The 22,137-nt window shown below is 43.5% G+C and overlaps 1 protein-coding gene across 1 annotated transcript in view; it reads left to right on the top strand.

Annotated features, from left to right (window-relative positions):
- Positions 1-22,137, top strand: part of SRD5A2 (steroid 5 alpha-reductase 2) — a 27,151-nt gene extending 5,014 nt beyond the window's left edge. The window contains exons 2-5 of the mRNA XM_083496973.1: positions 13,090-13,253; positions 15,921-16,022; positions 17,003-17,153; positions 21,335-22,137. Of these exons, the coding sequence (XP_083353099.1) occupies positions 13,090-13,253; positions 15,921-16,022; positions 17,003-17,153; positions 21,335-21,401 (484 nt within the window). The 3' untranslated portion in view covers positions 21,402-22,137. The remainder of the gene's footprint in view (positions 1-13,089; positions 13,254-15,920; positions 16,023-17,002; positions 17,154-21,334) is intronic.

The raw sequence follows: 22,137 nt of genomic DNA, 5'->3' as shown, positions 1-22,137 counted from the left end.
TCCCATGGAATTGTGCATTGGATTGCAGCTTTCGGCTGTGATTAATAGAGATTGCTTTCAGGCAATTGTGTTTAAGACTTAGAATGCACCAATAAAGCTGACATTACAATTCATGTTAAGATTGGCTTTGAAAGAACAAGCAAAAGTAGAACCTTTAATGTGTATGTTAAAGGCACTCTCTAAATGTCATGTTAAATGTGATTTCATTAAAAAGTATGTAAGGGTGGTTTTAATCATGTTATCAACACTTTAATGTTGGCAAGGATAAAATGAAAGTATACTCCTAATTAGACTTTTTATTACATTAAGCTATGTAATAATATGACATTTGAGTTTGGCTTCTTGAGATTAAAGCGATGGGTCTGGCAGATCCTTTAAGTGGGGTGAAATTAATAAAGTTGTGTAGAAGACAAACTTAAATTGGCTAGTGTGAAAAAGAGACAAAAAATTATTAACACAGCACCAAGGAATGCTATAATAATAGTAGTATATTTATTATTTATACCCTGCCCATCTGGCTGGTTTCCCCTGCCACCTTGGGCGGCTTCTAGCAGAATACTAAAATACAATGATTCATCAAATATTAAAAACTTCCCTAAACAGGGCTGCCTTCAGATGTTTTCTAAAAGTCTGATAGTTGTTTATTTCCTTGACATCTGATGGGAGGGCATTCTACAGGGTGGCACCACTGTGCCCTCTGCCTGGTTCCTTAAATGGGAAATGCTAATGGGAAATGGACTGAGATGTTTTTTGGCAGTATTGGTAACAAACCTGATGCAACTTGATCTGGTTTTAAACAGGCTGCTTCTTTGACAGGTGGCTGCTTTTGAGTGACTGCCAAAGGGTAGCTCCATTGTGCGCAAACATGGCCTTTGGATCACAGAAGATGAAGGGGTGGCTGTTAAGTTGTGGGCGAACATATCAGACAACACAGCGATTCTTCAAACAGCTCTTGTTTATTCAAAGGCCAGAACAGAACTGAACTGAGAAGCTCAGTCAGCCTGCTTATATAGAGCTCCAGAACAACGTAACTGTAGCAACTTTCTAAAACTATCCAATCACTGAACGTCACTTTCGATCCTTCATTTGCATAACTATCTACAGTATCCCCCTGCTGGCCCAGGGTGAGAACTTCAGTACATAACAGTGGCATTGTGATAACAAGCTCCTCCCCTAGCCTATGTGCTTTGATTATAATGTGTGTTAGGTTAGGATCCCCCTTGTGTACACTTCAATCCCTTTTCACATGGGAGCATGGTCACGTGGTCTAGGAAGTGTGATGCCGCATTCCAAAACATACGTCAAACATCAAAGCCTTCAAAGCTGCTGCTCATGGTCAACTGAGTATTAAAAATAAAGCCAAAGGAAGGGATTTCAGAACAACCATCACTCTCTTCAGGCATTCAGGAAGCTGTCAAAATCAAATGCGGGGGGGGACGGGACGGGACGGGACAAGAATGAGTACTCCAACTCTGCTGCTTCCACTAGAGGGTGCTTGCATTCCTTGCATGGTTTTCCAGAGTTCTGCAAGATGTGTGAAGCCCACAGACGTTTCCCCATGGCACTGTATTAAAACAGGTCTATTAAAAGCTGGTTTTCAGTGCCCCTCTGAGCAAAACATTTTGCCTCCTCCCTTCAGTCCTCAGTGGAAGAAAAACATATAAGCAGGCAGCATCAGCAAGCAAGAGAACCCTGTGGTGTGGGCCAAAAAGAAGAATACATGGTTATGAGGTCATTGGTTCAAATGCACATGGGTGGTTTTCTTGTCCTTTTAGAGCTGCTGTTACTAAACCGTCGTGCTAATACAAGCACTGCCAGATTTCTTCACAAACCATTCCTCTAACATCTCTGCATGTGATAAAACCACGCCATCACAATTTTTTTGGCGTGTGTGCTGTGGAAGTGGTTGGTACAATCCTTCCTAAGCAGTTCCAGTTGGGTGCAGTGAAATCTTACAATATGGCATTTGGAGATTTCCATTTCCTGTGCTTTTGAGTCAATTACTTTTTTGGGGGGGTTCAATGCTGTTGTAATTATAAGTCTGGGTTTGGTAAGAAAGCCATCAATTACGATGAGACATCATTATAACAGAAGCAGGATGAACCAAGTGCACTGTAGATTAGAAGGTCAGCAAGCTGACACTCGTCTGCTTCTTTGGTATGACTCTACTGGGACAGGTACACATCCTGTAGCATTAAACTTCCTGTCCATGGAAGTTCATCACACTCCTAGTTTGGCGCCTCCATGCTAGGTTGGTACAAGTCTCCAACAGTGTGCATTGCCCTGAAACAACCTGCACCTGCAGAGCAGAAGAGTGAGAGCAGCACAAACATGGGCTAAGCATGGCATGCTGAGGATCAAAAACGGATCCTACCCATGTTTACTCAGGAAGACAGATTCCTGTGCACTTACTTCTCCCCACAGAGTGTGCATAGGAGTCCTACTGTAGGCCCTGAAAACAGGAAAAATTAAAAGTGGTTTTGCAGCAGCAACTGTGGCGGAGAACCATGAGCAAGCTCACTTACACTGCTTGTGCATATATTTAAGATTTGCACTACAGTGTCTCCTATGGCACGCTGGTATAAAGTGTAATTTCAGGGCTATCGGATCTTCTTTACTGAGAGCAACATCCACTGGTACTGTATTCTGAATGCCTGTAAGAAGGGGGAAATATCACATAGCACAACTGTTTACAGCTTGCCTGTGATCAAAATTTCAGTCAGATACTAAATAAGATTTGGAAAGAAACTTTTACTTGATGGAACTAGTATGGAAACAACAGTTTATATCCAAAAAGAATTATTTAACATCTCATGATTTAAGATTTTATCAAGACGCAAAATGAAATCAAGAATCTGTCATTTCCCCTCCTATTTGCAGAGGAGAGGGTGGGAATGTGACTGCAGTAATATACTGACTTATAGGAGCAGAAGCCAAGAGACAAATTAATCAAAAAAAGTTTTTACATCGCTTCTTTAAAAATCCATTTCAGTCCCACATTCTTTTTTCTTTTTCTTTTTTGCAGCTAGGGGTGGTAACCACAAACGTTCACCAAATTCCTTGTGTTTCCCTTATTCATTTAATGTATGCACAGGCCTGCTACAAAAAAGTAATCACACGTTTTTGCTACATGGAGGATTAAACTTGACTTGCATATAATAATGACATTTATATTCCATTTTTAACACAGCAAACAGTCCCTTTTTGTTCTTCCCACAGTTAAGCTTGCATAATAAATCTTGGAACTTCCTGCTCCATTAAAGCACCTAACTTTTTGAAGTTTGTGGTCTGGTTAAGTCATTCTGGCACATTTTCATTATTTGGGCAGATATATGACAAACAGTATAGCAAGAGGAACAAACTGATCTGTCTTCATAAAATGCCAAATGGCTATTTTCTAGAAGAATGGCAAGGGATGTTTTGTTGAAACATAGATCCATTGCATTTAGTATGCACCATCCATTTGAAGCACTATTAAATCATAAACCAACAACATCTTGCAGAAGTTTGTTAGGCAAAGGGAAGTACCTGGAAAGACGGTCAAAGGATCATTTATGTGGAAATTTCCTATGCCCATTAGAATAATTTGCATAGAGCAATTTGCATCTGAACTTTTTCCAGTTTGCATTGGAACATTTTCTGAGGCCCTAGAACAGGGGTGCAAAACTGACCCCTGTGTTTCCTCCCCCTCGGCAGACAATTGTAACAGCTGGATTGACTGACCTGTCAATCACTTGACAGAACAGTGATATCAGGTGACCCGATCCACCCACCCTTTTGAAGCAGGGCACACTGTGCCAGAAAGGAAAACCCAAGTCCGGCCAAGTGGGGCTTGAAGGTACCACCAATCAGCTGCTGTGCGGACTTCAAGCTCTGCTTTTCTGGCAGTTCTCTGTAGCTGATCTGTGGCAACTTCCAGCCCCGCTTGACTCAGCTTGGATGTTCCAAAGTGGCATACTGTGCAATAAAGGACAAATGGGTCAGCATGTTACGTTCAACAATTGCCAGAATGAGAGGGGCCATGGCAGTTAAAACCTAAATTTAAGATATTTGGTTTAATAAATAGTATTGTATTATCTGACTTAAAAGCGAAATTATAAATCTTTGTGTTCTGCTGACTGTAACGTTCTGTATTAACAGAAGAGTCTGCATGCTTGTGACACTAACTGAAAAAAGGCCAGTAAAAGCACCACCACTTTATGTTTGTTTGTTTGTTTGTATGCATGCATGAATGTGTTTATTATCTTTCTTTCATGGCCTGGAAAATGAGCAGGAATAAGAAACACTAGGTGGCACCATAAGCCTTTCTACTCCCTCAACAGAGCTAGGAGTTCAAGTAGCTTCCTGTGGGGAGAGGCAGCCCTTGAGGAACTGCCATTTTTGATTCTTAGATAAAATCTCTTTACTGAATGGCAGGTGTTGGGGAACCTTTGGCTCTCCAGATCAACCCCAACAAGCATGTCCAATGGCCAGGGATGATGGGAGTTGTAGTTTAACAGCACCTGGAAGACCATTTAATGGGAACACCCTCAGTTGACTTTCTAATGTAAATTTATCACATACACATTTAATAATAACTTAAGTATAGTCATTAGATAACTTTTCATTTGCTAGTGAAAGTTGTGTTTATCGCTATCGTCTCATAAATATTCTGTGTACTGTAGGACTGAATTGGCAGTCATATTTTGTATTATGTATGCTGCCTCCAGAGTGTACTTCATAGAATAGAATCATAGAATCATAGAGTTGGAAGAGACCACAAGGGCCATCGAGTCCAACCCCCTGCCAAGCAGGAAACACCATCAGAGCACTCCTGACATATGGTTGTCAAGCCTCTGCTTAAAGACCTCCAAAGAAGGAGACTCCACCACACTCCTTGGCAGCAAATTCCACTGTCGAACAGCTCTTACTTCAGTGATGGGGGGGGGGGGAATGGTACATTGGTGTTTTTGCTGTTATCTTTGGAAGCATTTGTTGCTTCCTTTGCCCATGGAGTTCTCTCGTAATTGCCTGAGACTTGGCTCTCAGCTCCAATTCATAAATGGAGGAAAACAGCATGTACTTGGTTGATTCACTGCTTAATATGCACAATAAGATAAAAGCTACATTTGCGGCATCACAGCATGAACTCTTTGCAGGTTTTAATGAGATTGTTTATCTAATTGGCTTCCTTTAGGACAGGTTGGTGTTATGAGTTTGGCCTGTTATGACTTGTGGGTGAGTTTGTAAGAATGGGTTTGCCTGCAATATCGCCCGAGTTAGGTCAGGGAGTGAAACACATGTTGGTGACTCCTGTTTTATTATTTTCAATTTGAATTGTGAGGGACATCAGAAAGGAAGTGCTGACAGATGGCTGAAGGAGGAGTACATTGGAGTTAGAGATGTGAAGGCCTTGGTGGGGGGACTGAAAAATTTGGGGGTAGGGAGAGATTTCCCCCCCCCTTTTCTCTGAAGGCTTTCTTTCTTTCTTCGTTTCTTTATGAAAAATTGGGGGGGAAATGATTTTTCATTATTAAATATTTTCTTTTAGAATGATGAACAAAATGTTTGTGTTCATATATCCCTCCCCCCCTCTCTATATATACGTATATTTCTCGCAGTGTGTAACAGGGATACTTTTACATGAGGTTATGTACAGTATCATATCTTTACAATTCCAATATACTGAGGAGAAGCAAGTCCTGAGCTGTTGACTGAGAATACAGCTCTCAAATGCAACAACAAGATGCATTTCCACCTCTCGGATGGCACTACCATCGATTGATCACCACAATTCTTCCATCTCTTTTGACAAAGTTGCAACTCTCCATGGTTGCAAAAAATGCAGCAAAAAATAAAAAGGAAATCCAATCACGGGTCCCCAGCATAATTTGATGCTCAGAAAAGGAGTGGAGCAGCAAAGCTGGCTATAAAGCTGCCCAGCTGGTGCCTCGCACTTGCTGATGCAACATCTCCTGTTATTCAGCTCAGTGTGGCTCTGTAGCTGGACAGCTCCCTTGCTATTCTGAAAGCCTTGCTTCTTATTCTGGTGGACAGCTCCTTAGCCTTGCTGGTAAAGTAAGAATCTGATCCATATGGTGTTGGTGATGTGAACGGGACAAAAAACTGAAGAGCTCATAACCTTAGTGAAGAGATACACGCCATAGCAGATTTGTCCATCTGTTAAAGAATGTAAGCTTTCCAAGAAGCAACATGCTTCATTTGTGTAGGGCTTAGTTTGGCAGGGTTGAGAAGGAGCTGGGCAGCTGGCCAGGTGGAGCAATGGTGGCAACCAATGGATGCTGCCTTCTGCCACAGCCTTGGCTAGATTACAGACTGGCCACACATAGCCTCCTAGAGAAGACCAGACTTCAGACTCATTCACACAAAGCCCATTCACACATGTTCTGCTGCTCTTTCCACACTGCTGCCAGTGTCAGAGGAAAACTACACATTAGGTGGGAGACCTATGCTGGGCTCTCCCAACATTTTAAATGCTTACTTTGAAGCAGCAGTGGAGGCTAGTGCCCATTGGAACTGGTAGGGCGGAAGGCAGGGAGACCAACAGTAAGGTTGAGCCAGAACCATTGACAAGTAGAGCTAATGAATGCTAGTTATCTCTCCATCCTCCCTACAGGGGCAGCAGTGAGACTAAAGAGGAGTTGGCTGGTGGGGAATGCCACACCCTGGACTGGTTGCAAGTAAGAAGGCAGACAAGAGGGGGCTGGCCAAGGGTAGACTGAGGGTGGTGGAGCAGAGCTCCATTTGTCCTTGTGGACTAGTCCCACTGAGTGGGGAGCTCTAGCTTTTAAAGGAAGAGCACTGCTGGGAAAGTTTGGTTTTGTTGCTTCAGCACTAACAGCAACTAGGTGGGCAGCATTTAGATCACAGAAAGCTGTGTGGAAGAAAGGGTTAGAAATCCTCCACTCAAATACCACTAGTCAGGTCAAAGTTGAAACTCACCATGATTACCTTGAAAGCAAAAAATAAAAAGGAAGTCCAATCAGCATAGTGTGTAGTTTGGCTCTCAGTGTGATGACAGTTCTATGGACTTTGTTTGTTTGTTTCATTATACACACACACACACACACACACACACACACACACACACACAGTGGTACCTCGGGTTAAGAACTTAATTCATTCTGGAGGTCCGTTCTTAACCTGAAACTGTTCTTAACCTGAAGCACCACTTTAGCTAATGGGGCTTCACGCTGCCGCGCGATTTCTGTTCTCATCCTGAAGCAAAGTTCTTAACCCGAGGTACTATTTCTGGGTTAGCGGAGTCTGTAACCTGAAGTGACTGTAACCTGAAGCATCTGTAACCTGAGGTACCACTGTACACCACTTGGTTGTAAGAAAAACCTCAAAGCCAGTTACAAGAAGATAAAACAATAAAGTAAAAAAATAAAATACAACTGTACTTTAAAACATATACAAGTTAAAATGCTAAAACAGATTGAAATTACCTGCTCAATAGCAGTTTTAGCAGTAGGATCTCCAAGATCAAATGTTTTCTTCATCAACATGGAACGTCTTGGAGATGGTAAAGATTCCGGTGCTAACCTTATACATGTGCCTTGTGCTTAACTACGACAGGTGGAACAAAATTGCCAATACAAGTTCATACTTTTTAACCTTCCTTGCCAATCTGCCTTTCTTTTACCCATGTGTCATTAGGCATTCAAGTTTCCAGTTACCCTAACAGCTTGAAAGTGTTCATGGACCAGTGGCTGCTTACCTGTATGTCTGTGCAGCAAAGACATGGGAATAAAGTCACATGCCACCTTGTCTTTAAAGCTTTCCTGTGTTGAAATGTAAATAGAGGCAATAAAGTTCCAACAACATATAGAATTCTCCACCCCTCCCCATTCAGTTCTGACCTACTTTGGAGGTTGTCAGGGGAATTCAGATCGTTTTCTGATGTCTGTGGTCTTTTCATCTCCTGGCACTTTGTCAACACAAAATAGACAAGCATGTTGAGGATTTTAAACTCCTGACATTTTTAAATGCATTCTATTATGCAGTGCAGTGGTAGAGAACATTTGGCCATCCAGGTGTTGCTGAACCACAACTCCCATCAGTCCCACCAAGCATAGCGAATGACTAGGGGTGATGAGTGTTGTGGCTGAGCAACATCTGAAAGGCTGATGGGTCTCTACACCTGATGTTGAGTCTCCAAATTTAAGTGCTCATTTATTGGATGCTGATAAGCACCAGCTTCCTTAATTGGACTGTGCTTGATTAGATGTTCAGATTACAATGACATTGCATTATGGAAGCATTAGTTTACTGAACTTCTGAAAAAATATGAGTTGGCTTTATATATCATTTGCCCAAGAGTCATAGGATTATTTGATATGCATGTGTACAGATCAGCACGTTTTTAAGTAGCAGTTTATTATTAGCCACTACAGTAGCTGGAGTATTAAATTGCAACCACTTCCTCTTTCACAACAAGGGGTTTTTTTTTGTAGAGAGTTGCAACCTAATTTCAAAGACAAATCTTACTGTGCAATTTTATGCATGCTTACTGAGAAGTATGTCTCCCTGAGGTCATTGGGGCTTATTCCCAAGTAAGTAGATATTGGTTTGCATTGCAACCTTGTTAAATTAATCATGACTTCAAATAGTACCGCCACATGTCTACTTAGAAATAAGTTCAATTGATTTCACAGGTAAATGGATGTATGATTACATCCTTTGGCACTTAATCTGATGGTTAAATTTTGCAGCATTTCTTAAAGCAAGAATTATACTTTGATGTCTTTAGATAGTTTGCAGCTGGGTCCTAGAAGGTACCATCTTAAAAGAGGCATCCCCCCCCCAATGTGAGATGAAAGTCAGAATGGCTCTTAAGATGGTGCTTGCCATCTCAAGTGTTTTATTAGTTTTAACATATATATCAGCCTTTGCCAACCTGATGCCCTCTATATGTTGCAGGACTACAACTTCCATCTGCCCCAGCCAGCAGAGAGAAGGGTGATATTTATTTATTTATTCATTTATTTTATTTATACATATATTTCTAGATCACTATTCATTAAAAAAATGTCAGAGTGGTTTACAACAATCATACATAACACAATACAATGAAACCATATGAAAATTTTAAAATCAGAGATCAACTATTACAGAAGGTAAAGGTAAAGGTACCCCTGCCCGTATGGGCCAGTCTTGACAGACTCTAGGGTTGTGCACTCATCTCACTCTATAGGCCGGGAGCCAGTGCTGTCCACAGACACTTCCGGGTCATGTGGCCAGCGTGACAAGCTGCATCTGGCGAGCCAGCGCAGCACACGGAAACACCGTTTACCTTCCCGCTGGTAAGCAGTCCCTATTTATCTACTTGCACCCGGGGGTGCTTTCGAACTGCTAGGTTGGCAGGTGCTGGGACCGAACGACGGGAGCGCACCCCACCGCGGGGATTCGAACTGCCGACCATGTGATCGGCAAGTCCTAGGCGCTGAGGTTTTACCCACAGCGCCACCCACGTCCCTATTACAGAAGAGTATTTCTTAATTGCCACATAAATTGGCAGCATAGAAAGGTCTTCAAAAGGTGCTATAAGGCAGCCCTGTTCAGGGAAGTTTTTAATATGTAACACTGTACTGTTTTTAACACTTGGTTGGGAGCCGCCCAGAGTGGCTGGGGAAACTCAGCCAGATGGGCGGGGTATAAATAATATATTATTATTATTATTATTATTATTATTATTATTATTATTATTATTATTACTACTACTACTATATTATATGCTATATTTTATGTGTGTTACCCAATAAATTGAGGTTACTTTTAAAATCAGTTATATTTAAACGTTGCAGCCTTAATTTCTCAGTGTGTTTTGATAAGTGCTGTGGTTTTGTTTGTTCTCATTGGTCATATCCATATCATAAAAAAGACTTGTTTTGTTTATAAAGTCTGTAAAGCACCATATATGCTGCATTCATGCATAATAATAATAATCATCTTCATCTCACTATCAAAATGAAAGGCCTTCTTTTTTTCATTTCTGCTTACAGTACAGTAACACTCCAGAGAACACAAAGATCCCTCTCCTGGAATAGGAAAGGAAGGTGGTGGCTAGATTGCCTCCATTTCCCCAATATTAAATGTTCCTTGTGGGACACTGCACAGGGTATATGTTGGCCAAGGTCCCCTACAAACTGTGAAAGATGATAGGGAGAGGAGCTATTGTTGAGGCTACTGAGCAAATGAGGCTGTGGAATGTGGGCACAGAGCAGCCCTTTCTCCAGTTTCAGTAGACCATGTTCTGGCACAAATTAGCTATCAGGATGTTATTAAAACCAACTCCAGATATGCTCGCTCCACCCTGAAGTAGTGATGTGTCAGGAGATGCCTGTGCTTAAATGTGGAGGGAAGGGCTGAGAGAGCTGATAATGTTCTGCAAGATGAGTTACTAGTTGCAGCTTCTGCCTATGCCATTTAGTACCCCCTCAGGCCCTGGACTGACTCTACACCTCCCACCCCAAACTGGTCTTTCCTGCCCAGGGGGGTCCTATTACTATAAGCTGGCTTCCCATGCGCATTAAGCCTTTCTCAAGCAACAGAGTCCTTGGGAGCTCTGGTGTCCTGTTTGGTTGGTCTCTGGTTCTGGGTTTGTTTCTGATTTATTTTTCAGTCTGCCTGCAAGCTTTGTCCTATTGGTCTTGGCTGACCTCAGACTGCCACCCTCCGCCCAACCTTGATATGATGTGACAGCCTCTGCTAAAGCTAGCAAATTCCACATTAATTAAACCTCAAAAGCTGTCATCGAAGCCTGTCCAAGGGATTTCATTGACATTTGTCTAGCTTGGCTGAAAGTTATTCCTGAGATTGTGAGGTAGCCGAGGACAGTCCTCGCCTCTGTGCCATGCTAGATCTGAGGCAGTCAGAAGTAAACATGGCCAGAATGGAAGTGAGGAGTCTGAGGATGTGGACTCTGCCTCTGCTTGTGTATAAGGTGATGAGATGGCTGTGAAGCAGAGAGGCAAGCAACGAAAACAACAAACACAGCAGCAGCAACAACCAACAGAAGTTTGTGAGGGAACCTTGCCATAACCTGAGAGGCAGCAAGGAAAGCAGAGAAAAGACAGACATAGAAGTGGGAACAGCTAAAATAGAGGACTGTAAGTGGAGGAACTACAGAGCTCCAAGCACTGGCGATACCTGGGGGTGTGTGGAAAAGTGCCTATAGAAACTTTATTTGGTGATTACAGCTGCAGAGTTAAGCCTCACAGGAACCTTATGATGAAAAGAGTCACAGACTTCCTTGGGAAAAGAATGAGTGACTCACCAAGTTTCCTATACAAAACTGAATAGACTTAGGGCTCTGAAGGAATTCTGTTAAGCTGCTCCCGCTTTCTGGTGCTGTAACTAAGGACGCCCACTTTGCTTACCTTACAAGGCCATGCCTCCTGTCTCTCATGTAATATTCTGGTGAGGTCTGTACGAACTTGCGATCATGGAAGGCTGAATATCCCTGCTAAAACAATAATCCAGGCATTTTCTCCTGCTAATCAATTTGTTCTCTTCTTGGCAGGCAACCCAACCACTGTTATTCTGGCAGGGACCCTGTTCTCCCTTTGGTCTGGGAACTGGTTTATTTTCTCTTTGAAAAGTTGCCAGGTTGTTTCGCTTGCTGAATCTGCTATTTGCTCCTCTGCAGTATAAATTGTTAATCCGGCAGCTTTTGAAATTCCAATACTGGTCTGGTGCTAAAAGAGTGCTATATTTGAATTGGTTAATGGAGCCACACTTGAGAGATCCCATTTCTACTGTGCCTTCGTGGGTTGCTGACCTACTTTTGGATTTCCCATCTTAAAAAGCAAAATGTTTATTTGGGATTACACTTAATGGCCGGAAAGCACTTCTCACTTCACTTCTTTTACAGAAGTATTAAGAGCTAAATGAATCTTGCCATCACCATGACCTGGCAGTCTTGCAGATGCAGCCCTAGCTCTCCAAGAAAGCAGGTCAGGCAAGTTACACACAGCAAAATAGAAAGCAGAGTTATATGTACTGCACGTGACAGAACCAACAGTTTCCCCATATAGCAGTGAACTGTGCTCAAGCAGATTCTCCTGTGTGAAGCATCTCTATTTATTGTGCATTTTTCTAATTATATGCAGTAATACAAACAACACTAGTGGAGTGAAGGGGTCTGTGGCAAGAGTCCAAATGTCAGTGGGTGGGTATGCATTCTCCACAGCTTCTTCTGGTTGCACGGAGGTTATCTGCAATATTAGGCATGGATCTCTCTCTAAGCCAAGGCTGGGGCATCTTTTTCATCCTGAAGTACATCTTCCCTTCAGGGCAACTTTCTGGGGGCCACACATGCCAGTGGTGGGTGGGGCCAGAGGCAAAAGTGGGTGGAGCAATGGATATAAAGGTTTCCTTGGGACTGTGTAGCAAGCATCAGTGCAAGGGTTTCTGCATGTGCAATGGAACTTCTCCCCTCTCCTCCCCCTGTGCACTCCTTAAATCTGTTCTAGGGGTTCTCCGCCCCCAAAAAAGAAGCCTGTGAAGGTTTGGGGAGGGTGTGCACACAGGGGCAGGAGTTCCACTGCACAGACATAAATGGGGCATGTTTAGGTCGTTTTCAGAGAGAAAGCCGCCCTGTAAACAAGGGGTTTTGTTTCTTGAAGTTGAATTTTTAAAAAGAGGGAGATCTGCGGTTCAGTGCAAAAGACCTAAGGATGCGTAATGTTCAACAAACACGCACAGGCCACCCCCATACAACGCCCCTGGATACATGATGTGTGCTGATAAGAGCTTCACAAACTCTACTTCTGCTTGCCATGTGGACAGAACTGAAACTGAAGTAGGTTAGAATCTGGAGCCTACTGAGTTCATGTCAATGGCACATGAAACAAGGTGACCAACAGTGCAGTTGCAAGGGGATTATTCGGTGGGTCATAATGAAAACATGCAAAGTTTGGGTTACCTCCTAGCATGCTGAGACTATTGATGACGACCTCAGACATGTTATATATGGTACATTGGTTTGTATTTCCAACTGTGTAATGCTGTATCTTCTCCCACACTTTTCTTTCCCCCCATTTCCGCTCCCTACCTTTTTTTTTATTTTTTATTTTACTACTTCAGGACATTCATTTACTCCTTCCTCCGAAGAGGCAGGCCTTTCCCATTGGAGAAGTTTTTTTTTGGTGTGCTGTTCTGCATCCTTAATGGCTTCCTTCAGGGTTACTACTTGATTTACTGTGCCGAATACCCAGATGACTGGTACAATGACATCAGATTTACATCAGGTAATTATAGTTGCAAGAAGTCAAGCATCTGGCCATCTAGTTAATATGAGCTCCACCAAATTTAGAGTGTCAAATCATAGACAATGTTGTCACAATGTCAAGGCAAGAAAACAATAGTATGAATAACAGCAGTAGTTCAACACTTTGCAAAACCCAAGGTGCCGGAAGACTTACTGTTGCTGCAACAGGCCCACACAGCTGCCCTTGTGGAAGAGAAAACACATGGGGAACAAGCTGTGTAACCATAAAGACAGGCCATTAGAGGGAGCAATTTGCATGTTTCAGACTTACGCAATTGGCATTTGCTAGTCATCCTCTACAGTGGTACCTCGGGTTAAGTACTTAATTCGTTCCGGAGGCCTGTTCTTAACCTGAAACTGTTCTTAACCTGAAGCACCACTTTAGCTAATGGGGCCTCCTGCTGCTGCTGCACTGCTGGAGCACAATTTCTGTTCTCATCCTGAAGCAAAGTTCTTAACCTGAGGTACTATTTCTTGGTTAGCGGAGCCTGTAACCTGAAGCGTATGTAACCCGAGGTACCAATGTATTTGCTTTATCTGTTCTTTTCCTTCTACATGTCTTCTCTCCCACCCACCACCCACTTAAAAAAACCTTTTATTGGTTCCACCCCCTCCCCCATGCAAATTAAGTTCTAGGGCTGAACTGTAGCTCAAACGAAACCCTGGGTAAATAAAGCCTGTGCAGATAAATACATATATTAGTGAAAATACCATACAGAAATGCATCACTATAGGGGAAATCACTTTGCAATTTGATCACTGCTGCAGGCCTCACTTGGAGTCTGTCTGGCACTTGGAGGAGGAATTTGCTTGTCTCTGCTCCTGTTGGAGGTCTGACCATGGAAAGCCAAGAGAGACATGGCCAGGGGGAGAGTAAAGTTCAGCCACTGCAGTGTGTGCTTTCTGCAGCTAGATCAGGGATGTGGCTCTCAATACATTGATGGACTACATCTCCCATCAGCCCCAGCCAACTTGACCGATGGTCAGGGAAGATGGGAGCTGTAGTCCAGCAACCTCGGGAGGGCTGCAGGCACCCTGTTCCTGAGCTAGATACACAAGCAGTGCTGCACAGATGCTCTTCCAGTCCCCTTGCCCTGCCTGCCTGCCCCTGTTGGGAGAGAGAGACAGGTAATACTTACCTCTCCTTACCCGGTAAACACTCCCGTGTGCAGTGGCCATGTGTTCTGCTCCATGTGGCCAGGCTGTGGTCCTGAAAGGCCAAAGGAGTTTGGCCAGCAGTAAACATGGTTACACTGGAGGTGCTGGTATTCAGGAATTCTCCTTCTGCGTGGTGCATTCTTACACAGTGCAGACACTGTTCCAAACTCTTGAGGGAGAGAGGACTGGTTAGCCAATACCAAGTTTCCCTGCTGCCACCTGGCTGTCCTTTTACTTAGGTCTGTCCCAGGGAGTGACACTGCCAGCCAACTTCCTTTTTCTCAGTCTTAGTGTTGCCCTTGTAGAATTCAGCAGGCAGATGAATGGAGAGAGATCTGGCTCTGACGTTGGCTCTGGCTTCACCTACTGTCTGAGCTCCCTGCATTCCTCTCCACCCATCTCAATGGGCGCCAACCACCGCTGCTCTTCACAGACAGAGAGCCTCTTATGTCTTCTTCCAGACTAGGGTTGCCACCTGCCCTTTATAATATAGTGGTACCTCGGGTTACATATGCTTCGGGTTACATACGCTTCAGGTTACGGACTCTGCTAACCCAGAAATAGTACCTCGGGTTAAAAACTTTGCTTCAGGATGAGAACAGAAATTGTGCTCTGGCGGCGCGGCAGCAGCAGGAGGCCCCTTTAGCTAAAGTGGTGCTTCAGGATAAGAACAGTTTCAGGTTAAGAACGGACCTCCGGAACGAATTAGGTACGTAACCAGAGGTACCACTGTACAGGATTGTCCAGTATTCCAATGTAAAACGCTACATCCTGTATCAATACAGTTTTGTCCTGTATTTCAGGTCTCTCTCTCTTTTTCTGCCAAGTTAGGGATCCTCTCCAAATGCATGTGTTTGAAAGGGTGTGTGAAAGATCATGTATTTAAGCTCTGAGTAGCCAAACATAGACAGATTTCCATATTTATGTGTATGTACATATGCATGTGATAAATTCCAAAGGGGCAAAAAAACCCCCAAAATCACTGCTCTCCCTGCCCTGTATTTTTCCAGAACAAAGGTGGCAACTCTGTTCCAGACCCATTTCCAAGACTGCCAGTTACACACACACACACACACACACACACACACACACACACACACCTACCTCTTGATGACATCCCCTTAGCCAGGCAAAATGGAGGGGAAGAAAGAAAGAATGTCACGACAGTCACCTTCCAGAAGTTTCTCCCGCTATCTAGTTTCTGTGGCAATGCTCTGTCCCAAGTTCACATTACGAAACAATATACCAAACACACCAGGGCAAGGCTATTTCCTTAACAAAGAAACTCAGCAGTCTCCCTCTTCTGCAGACCCCAGTTTCCCAGGTCTCAAACCGCCCTGTTTCATTATAATATGGATTCTCCCTTCCCTTGCTTGCCTGTATGGGGCAATGAACAGTGCTTGTTAAACAGACTGGCTGTTTGAGCACAGGGCCTGAAATCAAATATTTTAGTCACCCAACCAATAAATACTTCATTCTCTGCTTTTAGGTCTCTTGTTGTTCTTGTTTGGCATGGGAGTCAATATTCACAGTGACCTCATTCTGCGCCAGCTAAGGAAACCTGGTGAACTCACTTACAAAATCCCACAAGGTATGTCATTCTTTTCCCAATTTCCTTGTGGGGAGCCTGTCCCTATGGTTTGAGAAACATGAGGGTAGGTAAGGAAGACACCAGCAGGTCACACTATTAGTCACCTGTCATTCATCAGAAGTGGTCAATAATAAGCAGAGTAATGCAGGAATGAGAAACCTGTGGCCCTCCAGATGTTGCTAGACTTCACTTGCCACCATGCCTGACTATTGGTCATGCCAGCTGGGGATGACGGAGTCCAACAACATCTGGAGGGCCACATATTCACCACCCCTGAAGTAATAGGATCGTGGTGGGAAGCTGAGAATGCTTTCTAGGATAATTTATCTGAGCAGAAAGTCAAAAATATTTCTGACCACAGGTAAAGGTCTGGTGAGGCCAACCAATCATTTATTACCTTTGGAGCCAATGAGAGTGCTAGAACAGTAAGGGGACAAGCTAAGCACCCTCCTTACTGCCACATTGGCCCTGTTTTGTGTCTGATTGGCTGAGCCCGCTGCCACTCTTCCCCTGGAGCTAAAGCCTCAGTTGCCAATGCAACAAATGCAGTGGTTTACTGCTGAGACATGTTCCCAGTTGTTTGGGGGCTTCTTGGACTGTGCAAGACCCCCAACCTACATCTGGTAGTTCAGGCCTAGTGGAACAATTGATGACAGGCCCATCAAGCCCAGTCTGGCCTTCTTTAAATCCTCTTGACCAGCAGTACTGAAGTCAAAACTCTGCCTTCTTTTTGCCATTGCCACACTAGCAAAATAACTTTGTACAACATTGTTCTGCAATTGCTTACAATTGGCTATGGGCCCTGGGAGCTATAATGGCTAGGGGGTGTTGAGACCATCTGGCCACAGCCATGGCTGCAGTAATGGCAGCAGGAACCCCGTTGGGTTAATGCCAGCCCTGGTGGCAACATCCTTAGGATGTGTAAATGAGGCTCACTTTCCACTGTTCAAATGTGCTCATACTAGTTCCCTTTCATGCAGGAGGACTGTTTGCATATGTATCAGGAGCAAATTTCTTTGGTGAGATACTGGAATGGTTTGGCTATGCTATAGCAACCTGGTGCCTGCCAGCTTTTGCCTTTGCCTTTTTCACACTCTGCGTCATTGGGCCTCGTGCTTATCACCATCACAGGTATCAAGCATGCTGTTTGTATATTCTTATTATTTTTTTGCTCCTGTTTGTTTGTAGTGTGATGAGAGGGGCTTAATGTATTGTTCTAATTTACCATTTTTTTTTGAGGGGGTTTGGTTTTTAAGGGATGCCCTCTCCTTTATGCAGGTTCCTCTGGTGACTGCTTTCATTGTATCTCAGAGGAAGGGGTTGTTATGTCACCCACATCATTGTCCTTAAAGTAGTTTTGGAGAGTTTTCAAGAGATCCTCTGTAACAACTTGGTTTGTGGTTAGGATGGGACTGAAGGACCACAATGGGGTACGTAGTTTGTGCTTCCTCTCCTATTTTGAGGTAGCTTCTACTGGGGTGTGGTCTGTGGTTTTAATGTTACCAATGTTTGTTGTTTCTACCAGGGGGATCAGGCCTTGTGTGAGCAGAAAGCTGTCCAGTATGGACATTGTGCTATGGCGTCCAGACTGGAATGTGTGGCTGGTGTCTCCCGGGTTCTTTTCTCCCCAGATGTCATAAAGGCTTCCGTCTTTTTTTAGCATTTTTAGTAGTTTGTAAGAATTTCTAATTGTTTAGGGTTTCCCCTCTGAGGAAGGTTGCCCAGGGGGTTGTAGGATGGATGTCTTTTAGGGAGGTGCCTCTCATATTTAGGTTGAGGTCACCTCCTAGGATTGCTTCCCCTTCGGAGAAGGAGATGAATTTGTTTAGTGCTTTCTAGATGAACTCTAGTATTTATTTTTTGTGTGTGTTTGGGGCATACACTATATGGAGCCAATTGTCAGTTTAGTTTTGCCATCTAGTACCTCTTTAGCAAAAATGAATCTGCCTTTTTTGTCTTTTACCACTGTTGTGGCTTTAAAATTTTGGTCTCTATTGAGTAGTATGTCTACTCCGCGGGCCTTTCCTGACCAAGGTGCCACCCACTGTTGACTGAAGCAGGGTTTGCTCAAGAGTTTGCTTCCTTTGGGTGAGTTGTGTATTTTCTGTAGGAAGGCAATGTGTGGTTTCATGGTGTTTATATACGAGGTGATGTGTTTTCTTTTGATAGGGTTTCCCAATCCCTTCACATTTAGTGCAATTGCTTTTAAGCTAGCCGTTTTGTATGTCTATTTTATAGGATGATTCCCTGCCAACCTGTCTAGGTTGTCCTGTGTTTCTCATCTTATATTCTTGAACCTAGTGTGCTCTGTTGACATACAGTGTGGTGGGTTGGGGGAGAGGGGGGTTAGAGTTAGGGATGGGCTGAAGATTGGGGAGTACCGTATTTTTCGCCCTATAGGACGCACCGTCCCATAAGGCGCACCTAGTTTTTTGGGGGGGAAATAAAGGGGGGGAAATTATTTTCCCCCCAGGCGCGGGGCTGGGGCGGCCCGAGCTTCCCCCGACCCCAGCCCCCAAACAGGCAGCTCTCTGCAAGCCGTGGGAGCCCAGCGGTGGCTCCCGCTGCTTGAGGAGAGATCCGCGAAGCCTGGACGCGCTGAGATCAGCGCGCGCAGGCTTCGGGATGCCGGCAACTCTCCCCAAGCAGCGGGAGCATTCCCGCTGCTTGCGGAGAGGTCCGCAAAGCCTGGACGCGCTGAGATCAGCGCGCGCAGGCTTCGGCATGCAGGCAACTCTCCGCAAGCAGCGGGAGTGCTCCCACTGCTTGCGGTGAGGTCCGCGAAGCCTGGAGAGCGAGAGGGGTCGGTGCGCACCAACCGCTCTCGCTCTCCAGGCTTCAGCGAAACCTGCATTCGCCCCATAGGACGCACACACATTTCCCCTTCATTTTTGTAGGGGGAAAAGTGCGTCCTATAGGGCGAAAAATACGGTAGGTTGTAGAGAGTAGCCTATATGTAGTTATATAGGTGTTTGCTTGGGGTAGCTTGGGGTAGCCAGTTGGTCTTGTGTCTCAGCTGGCATGGATGGCCATGTTTGAGAACAGGCCATCCCCCCTTTTGCTTGCAGTAGGGGTGGGTCAGTGAGACAGTGACAAGTGCTTGTGTTGGGTGTAAAGTTTATAAGCAATGCTGTCAGTATTGTTACCAATATTGGTGGTCCTCAAGAGCTCCGCGGAGCCATGGCGTTCACCATCTTGCCTCACTGGAAGTCCCTTATTCTTATTTTATTTAAGATTTTTTTAAAAAATTAATTATACAAAAGAAAGTGAAAAAAGAAGAAGATATATATATATAGCGGGGGACACTGTGGTCTAAACCACTAGCCTCTTGAGCTTGCCAACCAGAAGGTTGGTGGTTCAAATCCCTGCGGCAGGGTGAGCTCCCATTGCTCTGTCCCAGCTTCTGCCAACCTAGCAGTTCGAAAGTATGCCAGTGCAAATAGATAAATAGGTACCGCTGTGGGAAGGTAAAAAGTGTTTCCTTGCACTCTGGCTTCCATCATGGTGTCCCGTTGCGTCAGAAGCAGTTTAGTCATGCTGGCCACATGATCTAGAAAGCTGTCTGCGGACAAATGCTGGCTCCCTCAGCCTGAAAGCAAGATGAATGCCACAACCCTTATTCACCTTTGACTATATATATGTAATGTATGTTAATACAGATATGATTATTAATAACTTGTTAAATTCTGTATAAACACATTCCAAATATTGATATATTTATCCAAATAAAGTCTGCACCTATAAGCAATCCATCCATATGTTTCGAGTGCTGTTATGTCTTCAGTCAATTGATTAAAGGGGAGCATATTTTTCTTCTTCCAGTTCATCAATACCAGTCTTTTGGCCATTGTTAGGGCATGTAGAATCCATTTTTGTTGTCCAGTTGACCTATAATAGGCAGATAATTCAATGCATGTGCTTGATATATACATGAAAAGCTGCTTCATGAGAGGGAGATTTACAGTGGAATCTGGTACATGCCTACTCAGATGCAAGTCCCATTGAGATCAATGGGCCTTATTCTCAGGTCAGTGTATAGGGCTGCAGTGTTAAACAAGAGAAGAAGCGAGGGTGAGACACAAAGCACGCACACACACACACACACACACACACACACACACACACACACACAAACACACTGGCCTCTTCTCTCGATTAACACTAGTTTACACACCGTACACTGAAAGTATCCCCTCTCAAGTACCCTGGGAACTGTAGTTCATCCCTAACAAAGCTGCATTTTCTAGCACTCTCAACAAACTGCAGCTCCCAGTATTATTTTGGAGTGTGTGTGCGTCTGTGTGTGCTTGAAATGGGCTTTAATTGTACCGTGTGTATGCAGCCCGATACAGACAAACAACTGCACAATCCAAAATAATTTCTTTTGAAACCCTGAAAGGCTTGGGTCCTGGATACCTGCCATCTCCTCCTGTATCAGCCTCCCTGCTGCCTGAGATCTGATGGAGGAACCCTTAGACATGTCTCACCTGTTGTGGAAGCCTGGTTGGCTGTGACAAGATTTGGAGCTCTCTCTGTAGCTGCATCCAAAGTGTGGAATGCCTTGCCCTATCAAGTTTACCCTCTTTCACGAGGGTAAACATCCAGCTAGTATTAAAATAATAATAATCCAGCAATCATTTGCTGGGATAATTGTTTTTATTGAACGTTTGTTTCTAATCTGTTCTGAAATACAATGAAATAATATCATAACATCATCAATAACCTTCCCACAGGGCAGTTGGTGTCAGATGGCTTAGAGGGCATGATTTTTAAGTGTGGAACTGCTCTTTGTTCTATATAGCTCAGAGTTGTTGGTCCGCTGTTGTTTTCTGTCTTCTTGGGTCTCATCTTGATAGAATCATAAATTTACTCCCATCTCCATGGTGCAGCAGCTTCTGGAGGAGGACTGACTGTAAGTAAACTTGGTAAATTCGTACGTCACACCAACCCATGGTTGTAACAAACCATAGTTTGCAAACCTAATTCAGTTGAAACTATGGCTTGATTTTGGTTTGCTAGCCTGTCAAAAACGATGGTTTTTCAGTATAGACATCACACTAAATCACAGCATCCTTAACCATAGTTTGGTTTGATGTCTATTTTCTGCCACTGCAATACTTATGTTCACCATTGCTCAAATCTGAAAGTTGAATGGAAACTCCAAGTCCCTCTCATCAAAACATTTTAAATATTTGCCACAAGCAGCATAAGATGTTGAAAAACAAGATTGTACTTTCTTAAAGCAATCTGTGCAGGTCTATATCATTTTGGCCATTTTTTGTTTTCATTGTGTGTTCCTTTTGTCTTTTCAGGTACTATCACAAGAGGTTCACTGGCTATCCAAGATCTAGAAAAGCCTTGATTCCATTCATATTCTAGAGGCCAATTATCTGGACTTTTTGAGCAGCGGGGTGTGTTTTGTGTGTTATTTTACTGTATAACTTTAATTATGAAGTTTATTATTAATGTGTAAAATGCTGATGTGAGTTTCAAAGGGAAAGAAACTTGAATAGTGCTGTGTTGCCAGTTATACAGAGTGTTGTTGCTGGATGGAAACAAGTAATCACAGTTCTGTGATTCATCGTCACAGTTTTTGATTTTTTAAACAACAACAAAAAAACAAGTTTTGTCAAGCAGAGTGTAAGTGATTTGCAGAGGCACCTAATGCTTTTATTGTGCACCATTATTCCACTCAAAATGTCTGCGCGCACACACACACACACACACATTGCTTTTATCCCTAGCAATGCTGTTTTTCTGTTAGTAGGAATCACTGAAGTTTCATCTGGACCTGTCTGTAGTTGTCACTGCTGTAGCTATACTGAAGACTCTGAAACAAAATATCTGCTTTTTTTTTACTGGTAATATTTCTATTCTGCTCCTGTGGTCTTCCCTATAAAGAGCAACACGTCGTCTATGAAAAAGTAATTCCTGGTTCCAAGGCCTCTTGCTGATGGAGAACAATATTTCATATTTTTTCCCCTCCAGGTGGACTGATTATGATCAAGAATGGGCTGCTGTATTCCCAAAACCGTTATGTAATTTAAGTGAATGTGTCATTTCCTTGTAAAACATGGCTTGTTAACTGAATAAGAAATAAAAAATTTGTTCCAAA

Source organism: Podarcis liolepis, assembly GCF_965112155.1.
Source record: "Podarcis liolepis genome assembly, chromosome: 3".
In the NCBI taxonomy this organism is placed as follows: Eukaryota; Metazoa; Chordata; class Lepidosauria; order Squamata; family Lacertidae; genus Podarcis; species Podarcis liolepis.
The sequence above is the reverse complement of the archived record's forward strand: the minus strand, read 5'-3'. Positions and strand labels throughout refer to the sequence as shown.